Source organism: Kickxella alabastrina, assembly GCF_025024165.1.
Source record: "Kickxella alabastrina strain RSA 675 chromosome Unknown BX661scaffold_9, whole genome shotgun sequence".
Lineage (NCBI taxonomy): Eukaryota > Fungi > Kickxellomycota > Kickxellomycetes > Kickxellales > Kickxellaceae > Kickxella > Kickxella alabastrina.
This window is the reverse complement of record NW_026251480.1, coordinates 157,024-166,980: the sequence shown is the minus strand read 5'-3', so window position 1 is coordinate 166,980 and position 9,957 is coordinate 157,024. Positions and strand designations below refer to the sequence as shown.

The 9,957-nt window shown below is 53.0% G+C and overlaps 3 protein-coding genes across 3 annotated transcripts; 1 reads left to right on the top strand and 2 right to left on the bottom strand.

Annotated features, from left to right (window-relative positions):
* Positions 1-798: 798 nt before the first annotated feature.
* On the bottom strand, positions 799-2,530 carry BX661DRAFT_181364 (uncharacterized protein). The gene has a single exon (XM_051535684.1). It carries the CDS (start codon positions 2,452-2,454, stop codon positions 1,177-1,179), a length of 1,278 nt encoding a protein of 425 aa, XP_051392105.1. The 5' UTR covers positions 2,455-2,530; the 3' UTR covers positions 799-1,176.
* Positions 2,531-8,100: 5,570 nt separating this feature from the next.
* BX661DRAFT_132706 (kinase-like domain-containing protein) lies at positions 8,101-8,739 on the top strand (the record flags this gene model as incomplete). Its single annotated transcript, XM_051532600.1, has 1 exon — positions 8,101-8,739. A coding segment is annotated over one exon (639 nt), but the record flags the coding sequence as incomplete, so codon positions are not given.
* Positions 8,740-9,001: 262 nt separating this feature from the next.
* On the bottom strand, positions 9,002-9,799 carry BX661DRAFT_142495 (uncharacterized protein; the record flags this gene model as incomplete). The annotated part of the gene is made up of 1 exon (XM_051532949.1): positions 9,002-9,799. One exon carries the CDS (start codon positions 9,797-9,799, stop codon positions 9,002-9,004), a length of 798 nt encoding a protein of 265 aa, XP_051392103.1.
* Between the last annotated feature and the right edge of the window lie 158 nt (positions 9,800-9,957).

The following is a 9,957-nucleotide window of genomic DNA, read 5'->3' as shown; positions in this document are numbered from 1 at the left end:
CCGGCTCCGCGGCTTCCTACGCCCGGCGCGTTGGCACCATTTTGTTTCCAGGGCTATTAGTGGGTGTCCGCTGTTTGATATCCTGCTTGGCTACCGCACTGAAGCTCTTGGGGGTGGTGCTCTGTGCAATCACGGGCTTTTCTGCAACTACTGCTGGCGATACTGGCGTCACTGGCGTGGCCGGAGTCACTGGTGCTTGCGCGTTGGCTGCTGTGTTGGTGGGGGTGCTGGTGGGCGCGGCCTGAGAGTTGGCTGCAAGTTGCGCGTACGTCAGAGGTTGCTTCTCAGAGCTGTTGGTCTTCGAGTTTGCCGATGCTTGACTGTGTTTGCGACTCATTTAGCGTGTGTGTTGGTTGTTTGTTGTATCGTCTGTGACTATAAACCGTGGGCGTTTTTTATATATGCGATGAACTAGAGAGCTAAGTGAATAAGCCTAGAGTCCTGCTGGTAGGATAAAAAATAAAAATGAAAGGAATAAATTTAAGCCTTTTTCGTGAAATAAAGGTTCGTCTCTACAGCGAAAAACAGATATAGAAATGTGGTGGAGAAAATAACACGAGCAATGTTTCAATTAGTAATACACAATACTCGTAAGATCCAATTTGTATGACAGCGAGTCTGAAATTGTGCTTATCCGAGACTTACAAAGTGGCTATTGTAAACCTGACGAAATCCTCTGCTGATCCTAGTCTTGCAAATGAAAAAAGAATTGACAAAGGGGACTTTTTCAATTGAAGACAAAGATGGGCAACAAGTTGAAAAAAGTAGTTAGATTTTTAAAATAAAAAATATCTAAGAGAAAAAAGAAGAGAAAAAGGAGAAATTTACCTTGAGCAGCCTCTGAATTAAAAAAATATTTTTTTTGCGTGTGCAGATTCGGTGCCGTTACTTTCCTTGAGAAATTTTTCTCTTTCGAGAAAAAATTTGAGCAAGGGGTGACTTTGATAGTGATGGTCAATTGACTATCACGTGTGATAAAACTTCTCAACAGTCCAATCAGCGGTGCGGCAGCTGGCCCTCGATGCCCCCAAAATTAATTTTTTCAACTGCAGCGTGTGTACAATACCTGCATCTCATGTTGGCATGACATGGCACTATCGCTGCACACGAAAGATAATGAGGAAGAAGCGATGCGCGAGCAGACATTTCCTTGCTCAACCGTTTTCTCTCAAGCGCTCATCCCGACAGGCGGCCAAGCGCGGCGGCAGCCAGCTTCTCAGCCTCGCCGTCCTCGACGACCCGGGCGATTTCGGCGGCCTGACGGTACTGCACGCGCGCACTATCCGCCTTGCCCGCGGCCTCGTATACAGCGCCGAGGTCATACGTGAGGGCGACAAAGCTGTTGAGGCAGTCGGCGTTGCGTGGGAATTGCTTGGCCAGCGCCAAGCCGTCAATCGACCACTTTTCGGCGGCTGGCAGATCTGACATCAGGACGGCGGCATTGGCCAAGTGGCTCATCAGGATGCTCGACCGACATACGTTCGGCTCCTTGCCGCCATCGGTGCCGCGGCGCAGCAGGTCCAGCGAGCGTTGCAGGAGCGGCACGGCAAACCCGTACTGCGCGTGGGCAGAGAAGAACGTCGCGGCGTTGTAAAACAGGCTGGTGACGACGTCAATGGAAAAGTACCGCGGCAGCGTGTCGGGGTCAAATGACGGTGTGTTGGCCAGCGGCTTGCCCTGCTTGAGCTGCTGGTGGTTGAAATGGTTCTGATACGTCAGCATCACTACCTGCAGGCACCACTGGTACCACCGGCTGGCCGCGCGCACGTCCGCCGACTCCATGTCTGGATCGGCAAGCAACACGCTGCGGCGCTTCGACCGCGTTGCTCGCGCCTCATACGTCTCGGCCAGCTTGTTGGCGCAGCCAAGCGCCCGCAGGATGTTCTGCCGCCTCCCGGCGTCCAACTCGGGATCCATCAGTAGACGCACCTGTGTGCGCGGGTCTTCCATGCCATCGTCGCCCAGAATCCGATGCAGCAGATCCGTGTACGTGCGAATAGTGCCGTCAATGTCCCCCATGTCTGTGTACACCGACGCTAGGCGCGCGACCAGCCCTGTGACGTGCGGGGCGTCAGGAGCGTGTTTCGGGTCGCTGCTCCCTATCTGGTCGAGCAGCCTTAGCGCCTCTGTGTACCGATCGATGGCCTTTGGCAGATCCTGCTTGTTTGGCGTGCGCAGGTATGCCAGCCCGGCCTCGCGCAGCAGCTTGCGGACGGGAGTTGGGTACTGGCTGGCAGGCCCGAAGAACATGCCGTATCCGACAAAGCCCAGCGTTGATGCGGCGATCGCGGCGGCTGCAATGACTATGGGCGTGCGCCATGAGTTATCTCCCAGAGTGAGCTTGCGGTGCGTGAAGAAGCTGCGCCTGTGCATGCTGCTGCAAAAGTAGCTTCCGCCGCGCTGGCCTCCGGCTGTTGCAAATGCGCTGAATTTGGCTGCTGTTGTGCGGAACATTCAATTTTTACTGTTCAGTATTCAAATTGGCGTGAAGAAATAAAGTCAAGTGCAGTTAATGATAAGAAGACAGCACAGCTCAACGATTCAATATGTGGCATGTTCTGGGCCATTTTTTCCACCTTTAACTTTTGGCGACGATTACGCTTTTCCTTGGGCAGTGCCTTGATGACTACATAGTTACATAAATGATTGCGCATTCCATACAACCCCCGACAAATAAAGTATATTCGGGTTTGGTAGGTTCACCAAGCCATTTGAAATGGCTTTTAATATGTGGTGCTCAAAGCCGACAGCTCTGCATATCGCCAATGGGCCATTTCGGTTACAGAATAAACACGAAATTGTGTGCTTTGGATCCCCCGTTGCTTCAAATGATGTCTACTATCTAATGCATCCAGCTACTTTAACCGTAAAACGAGCAAACGGCCACCAAGTAGGAGTTCCTCATCTATCACTGAAGCAGTTGAAGATAATGTGCATGTTTGAACTTGCCGCAAAATTTATGTTCCAAAAGCGCCGTCTGATTTCGGACACTGTTTCTTCCGCTGGGGGGGGGGGTTACATCATCTACAGGAGCCGTGCCAGTTGCAACTTGTGCCGCGCCATCAAAAATGAGGGCAGCAACGCTTGCAACTGGTATTTGGCCATCCAAAAGAGGAGCAGCGTTAATAGACGTTGATTTACATATGTGATCAGAGGCAGAGAGGGGACAGAAGGAGAAAGGAAGAAAAGACGAAATGGTGCTGCTTCCCTGTTATTAAATGTAGTATGAAAACTCAAACATGACATTTCGCTGGGTTCGCCTGGAACCACGGGCCAATATATCCCGAGCCTGAGCGAGAAATAAATAAATGCCTTTAAAAATGGTTCATTGTGGCAAGCCACAAAAAATCCAAGACCACTTTGCACTCGCGCCTGCAAACACAAGCATCCTCTCCCGGTCTCTCTTTGCACCCAAAAGTCTATCAGCCGGCGTTTTTCTTTGTGGCAGCTTGTGTTGATCCCCTATTTATTTTTTTCTGAATTGTTGATATGCGGGAATCGCTGATCTTTTTTTGCGCTCTTCGGGCTCCTCCCTGCCATTAATTGCGTCCGACCGCCTCGCTCAGATGAAGCAGAGACAAGCCGTACCAGCACTCAGGCTAGCGCCTATTGTAGCACGTGATTTTCAGCGCTTGGGTTTCTTGTTTTGCCAGCAGCCTTTCTACGCGGCATCGGGGAAAGCGGCAAAGGGGTAGGCAGTTTCTTTGAAGGTTGTAATCCTCGAAATCGGTATTTGTTTTTTCTTCGTCGACCTTGGCCCAACGTGTCTGTTCGCGTCTTTCTTCTATTTCTCTTTGGCTTTTTTGGCATTAAAACTCCATTGTTATTTTATTTTTCTACACTTTGTTTATTACTCGTTCCTGAGCCTATTTTAAAAATATCGCTATTTCAGCTAGTTTTTTTACCTTAAACATATCAATTAATCAAGTTCTTTGGCCATTGTTGCTTGTTATTTTGACACCTATATCCCTTCTTTTTAACCGCTTTGACGCTCGCTTACTCCTCTACTTCTCTCCTCCCTGCATACTTGTTGGTATTTTGTGACACTTCTTAATCCCAGCTCTCTGTTTCCTGCTCACCATTATCTACTGCTTTCTCCATTGTTAGTTTATCCGCGCGGCTAGTGGCGCTTGTCTGACACTATTTACTTTATTTTTGGTTGTTATCCGTGTTTAGCCGACACGCAGCCCCATTTTGTTGTTTGTTTACAGCCCACACAAGTGACCACGCGCTAAAGTGGCTCAAATTAGCGCAGTGGCCGGCAGCAGGTCCAATCCCTTGTACCATCCAGATCCCAATTTCGAAAATATACAACCAGCGCTTCCAATGAGCGAATCCTCCTCCAACAGCGTGGCCGATGAGGGCCACGAGCACGACGACAAGGACAGCATTCTGATGCCGACAGTCGCCAAACGGAGAATACAGATACCGCAGATACCGCACTCGACAACCATGAGCGCCGACACGCCGGTTCCACGGGGGCCGTCGGACCCGGCGTCCAGCAGCAGCGCGCAGCCCGGTGCAAGCAACATTGCTCAAAATATCCACGAGCTAGGCAGCACGGCCGATTTGCCGCCCGCGTACGACATTCCGTCGGCCGACAACGGCATGCCGCTGGAGCTCAGGCATTCGTCGTCCGTGCCGCTGCGGCCGAGTGAGTCTATTGAAGGCCGCAGGAGCATCGGCATCCGCGCGGCACTTGTCAGCAAGTTCACCCCTAAAAAAAAGGAGGCGCAGAACCCGCAGTCAGTCAGCACCAAGCGTCAGCAGCAGCAGCTCGAGTCCTTGATGACGCAGATTGGCTCGACGGACAATTTGGGCACCGAAATCCCAATGCTCAACGGTCAGCGAGTGGGCCATCCTATTTCCTTCCACCACGTCGAGCATCTGTCGCCAACCGTTGTCGGCCCCAAGATGGCCCTGATCAACAGCCCGGATCTGTACAAGTCCTACACCCAGCCAAACAAGGGCTCTACGTTCCCTGCAGCTCCCACCGAGCGCAAGTCGCCATTCCGCAGCTTCAAGTCGGCCTCATCGCTGATGAAGTTGACCAAGAGCACGCCGCAGGCCGCAAACGTGATTTCTGAGCCGATGAAGTCCGTGGTGACGTTCCGCGGCAAGCCTATCGGCGCTCCGGCCGAGTTCCAGCATGTCGAGCACCTTTCGGCAACAGATCTCGGCGTGAAACACTACCAGATACTCAACCACCGGCAGCAGAAGGCAGACATTATCTCAGTGCTGGCCAACCCCGCAGCCGTGGTCTCTGAGCGCGACAATTTACCCAAAACCGCCGCCGAGAAGGCCCAAAAGACAACCTACCGTGGCCTCCCGCTCAGCGGTCCGGTCACTTTCGAGCACGTCGAGCACATTTCGGTCAAGGATTACAAGACACATGTGGCAAACTCCAACCAAAGCGTGCCGGCGTCGGACCAAGCATTAGTCCCGGCCCTAAAACCCAGGATCAGCAGCAGTGAGGCGCCGCCGTCGGTTCCAGAACTGCCCGGCGGTAATGTGCAGAGGCCGCCGACACAGCACGGACCTCGGCTGGCTACGCTCCAGCACATCACGTTGCAGCCATTGCCCTTGGCCCAGGCTTCGCCTGACTACTTGAGGCAGCCTCAAGCACAGGCGCCCCAGAGCAATGGCGCATCCGAAACCTCACAGGATTGGCAGCCGCAAGAGCATGATCAGGACCAGGACCAGGATACCAAGCAGAAGCAGAAGAATAAGCACAAGGATAAGGATAAGGATAAGCCATCGCACAGCCAGGCGAAAACCACAAACATCAAGGGTAAGCACCATTCACTAAGCCATAGCACATCAATGCATTCTTGCTTCACCTGCACCTGCCAATTGTCGAAACACGAATTTTATTTTGCTGTGCGCTCGGCCCCTTGCAAAAAAAACCTGTCTCTGCTTTTGACGCTTTTTTCACCTCTGGCGGCGTGCTGAGAAAATGTTTACATTTGGCAATCATGTGCATGTTGATGGACTTCATTTTACTGGCTGCCGTGTCGCTTCCGATATGTATTTTTCTGCATCTGGCATTTGTCCTTATTTTTGTATTCATTCCACGCATGTCACCCGAACATATGTATGTATCCGCTCCTTTTGCTCGCACTTTTGGCCCCTTTTTAAATGCTGCGCATAAGAATTCAGTTTTTTAAGCATCCGGAAACCCAATATTTCCCTTTCTTTGGTGGCCACAAAGCTTTAGACAATGGCCAAAGAGGCGGGTGAGCCAAAAAAAATGAATTAGACAAGGGGCCTGAATATACCCTATTATTACAAATGCCGGCAGTATGGCGCGCTGCAAAAATCCAGCTGATGCGTGCAATCTGCTGCTTGTTTGTTTGTTTACTGCTGGGCCCGCGTATTTTTGTAGTTGATTTCATTCTGACACCAATTGAGCATTGGGGCAGATGAAGCGCTGGGCATAAATGCCTATATTCAGACTCCATTTTCATGTTTCCTTCTTTATCTCTTGGCCATACCACCATCCCAAAAATGACATCTTTAACCTCTTTTTGTTCTCTTCCCTGTATTTAATCTGGTTGTTCATATTTTCCCACTCTATTTTTTGTATACCCGCACCTGTTATTTACGCTCACCTATTCGTTCATCCACACGCACATACATACCCTTGCGCTTTACATAATTTCGCCGACGCCCAAAATCCTATTTCTAACTCTCTTTGTTATCTCTACTGTTTATTTTCAATCACACTCCATGCTTGGGGGTCACGCCTATTGTCACAACCGCCGGCAACAAAACATGGTCACTACATCAACCGTTCCGTTGTTCCAAGGACTGTTAGCCAAGGCAGGCATTTCAAGAGCGCGACAAATCAGCTCCCCTTTCAACGTGCAGCACGACGTACATATCAGCGTCGAGGACCTGGATGACATTTTGCAGCAGGGACCCGAATCGTGGAAGCCAAAGACTAGCCCGCTGCGGCTGCCGCAAGACATCGGTGAGCCAGAAGACCCGCTAGAATCAAACAGCCAGCCGCATACCCCGATATACGAGTCTATGAAGACCGAAAAACGGTTCAACTTTGGCCCCGACGAGCTTGCAGAGCATCTGGGCAACGCACAACTGGCGGCCGGCGCCATCAGCGGGAATGGCAACCCAGACACACCAGGATGGCTGCCGCACATCGAGCCTGTGATTAGCCCACGTGGTCTAATGCCTCCGTCTGTACACCGCAACGTGCGCGCCGAGTCAGTTCAGTTTCCAGGGTCTCCGGGGGCAGGAGAAGCGCTCAGATCGCCACATGCATCCATGGACAGCCAGCTGATGCAAATGACGACCATCCGTGTGCCCACCCCGGTGTCAGCGCCCATTGGCTCGAGCATGGCGCGGCTAATCGACGCCTCGGCACTAAAGAGCGGGACGGCGCCGCGGACGCCCGTTGTAAATGCAAATTCCACGGCCAGCGGTGCCTCTGCAAACAGCGTGCCGAACAACTCGCGCTCGGTGTCGGATATGGCCGGCGGCAATGGGCCAGAGTCAGCCAATTCGCAAGACGGTTCCCAGTCATTGAGCGGTGGGCAGCAGAGCGAAAAGAGCACCAAGTGGATCAAGCGCAAATCTCGCATTGTCTCCGCCCACTCAATGGCCCAAGCCACCAAGCGCTTTTCGATGGCCACAAGCATGCCCACGCTAGCTGCTGCGCAGGAGGAGGACGAGTATGTGGGGGTGGAGCCCAGCGCACCGGTGTATGAGGGCGATATCATAAGCACGAACGAGGTAATCGTGCAGCCCGATCCGGCTGTGCTTGACGCCTCGGCAGAGGCCGCCGCTTCGGCCGCTGCTTCGGCCGCCGCCACTACAAGCACCGCAGAGTCTGATAAGTTGAACTCGCAGGGCAGCGAGCGCAAACGCGAGCTGAGCAAGTCCAGCGGCTCGGTGTCTGGCAAGTCGTCCAAGAAGCGCCGCGAAAACTACGGTGAGCTGGAGGAGTACGCCGAGGGCGAGTCAGGCAATGTATACATTACGGGACGCAACGCCGCCGTGGGCAAGCGGCCAAAGGGCGAGTACGTGGCAGTCAAGGTTGTGCCAAAGACGGCCAAGGCACGGTATCGTAAGCTGCGCACGGAGCTCAAGATTCTGCGGCGCATCCGGTCGCAGCACGTCGTGCGCTTCTACGAGTACTTCTCTATTGATGACTCGGTGTGGATAGTGTACGAGTTTATGAGCCGCGGGTCGATCACTGACCTTCTGGCGGCTTATCCAGAGATTCGCATGCCCATGGTCACCATCTCGTTTGCCATGCACGAGGTACTGACCGCGCTGGCGTACCTGCATGAGCGCCACATCATCCACTGCGACGTGCGCAGCGACAACGTCCTTATTGACGACCGCGGCCAGGTCAAGCTGGCAGACTTTAGCAGCGCCGTGTACTTGGACATTGATCAGCCGTCGGTGCACAAGACATCACTCGGTGCTATCTACTGGATGGCGCCCGAGCTGGCCAAGGGCGCCGGGTACTCGCCCAGCACTGACGTGTGGGCAGCGGGCGCACTGCTCTATGAGATGATTGAGGGCCAGCCACCGTACATCGAGTACCCTGACATTAAGGTCCTCGAGCTGGCGAACGCCAACGGCATGCCCAAACTGTCAACCCCTGAAGCCTGCGAGTCGAACCTGATCGACTTGATGCACCTGTGCACGACCATCAACCCTGCCGAGCGGCAGGCTGCATCTCGCCTGCGCAAGCACGAGGCTGTTCTGTTGCCGGACGCTGCGCAGTGTGCCCAGCTACTGGTCGACTTTGTGTTGCAGGTTGAGTCCCTCGAAGGTGACGAGGACGAAGAGGACGAGGACGAGATGTAGTCGTCATTATCGACACACATACACAAAAACACCTATTCTTGACCACGCCTGTCGAGTTTTATTTTTGGATTTGTAGATTTTCTGCGCTTGCTTTTCATATTTTTGGTTGAATTTTCATTTTCATTTTCATTTCTCATCGTTGTCAACCCTTATTCTTTCACGCTCACGCAAACATGACCTTGCGGCAGCGCGGCGTATCACAGTAACACCTGAACTTTTTGTAGGTTTCGTTGGATTCATGGTCGTCCTTTGATGAAGGCACAGTCAGCGCGATGCTCGGGGAGTAATCAAAGGTCAATTCCTCACCGAGCTTGACGTCACGGCAGGCAAAGAAGGCCAGCTCGTGCAGCCGCTGGTCCAGGTGATTTATGTAGGCTGCCCTGATCACCAAGTTGGGCTCGCACGAGTGGTTGAAAAAGTGTGAGATGTTGCCAAACTTTTGGGCGTCGATGGCAAAACGGTTGCTGTCTTCAAGCGTAATTTCATGATCTAGATCAAACAGATACGTGCTGGTGTTGTCGACGTCGCGCAGCGTCGAATCCTCGTACGTGATGAGTTCGCCTGTGTACCTGCACACGTACTCGCCCCTGCGCAGCGGCCTCAGTGCGCGTGCCCCCCACCCTTTGTACGATGTGCGGAAGATCTCCATGTGGATGTTGGCACCGCGCTGCACCACTCGGTTAGGGCATTCGATCGAACACTTGCAAAGGTAGTTGCACTCGTGGATTGACTGCTTCAGCTCAAGGCAGAGGAGCCCATCTTCGTCATAGCACATCACCTCCATGCACTCGCAGGTGTGGCCGCACTTGTCGCCGGTGCAGGAACATGGGAACAAGACGCCCGACGGGTAAGGCACATCGGGGCCGCGCACGTAGCCATCAGTGTACGTCAATTCAGAAGGTAACTGCGCCTTGTCGATTGTGTTGACCACCCGGATGCGGTGCTGCTTGGGACAGGGCATAAGCTCCGACAGGTCGAACCCCTTGGGGTATTTTTTGCTTAGTTGGTGCACGCGTTTCTTCCGTTTGTAGTCCTCGATCAAGCGCGAGCACTGCAGGTGCTCCTCTGGCTCCCACGTGTTTTCTTCGGACGGATAGCCCTCCCACTTGAGATAGTAGA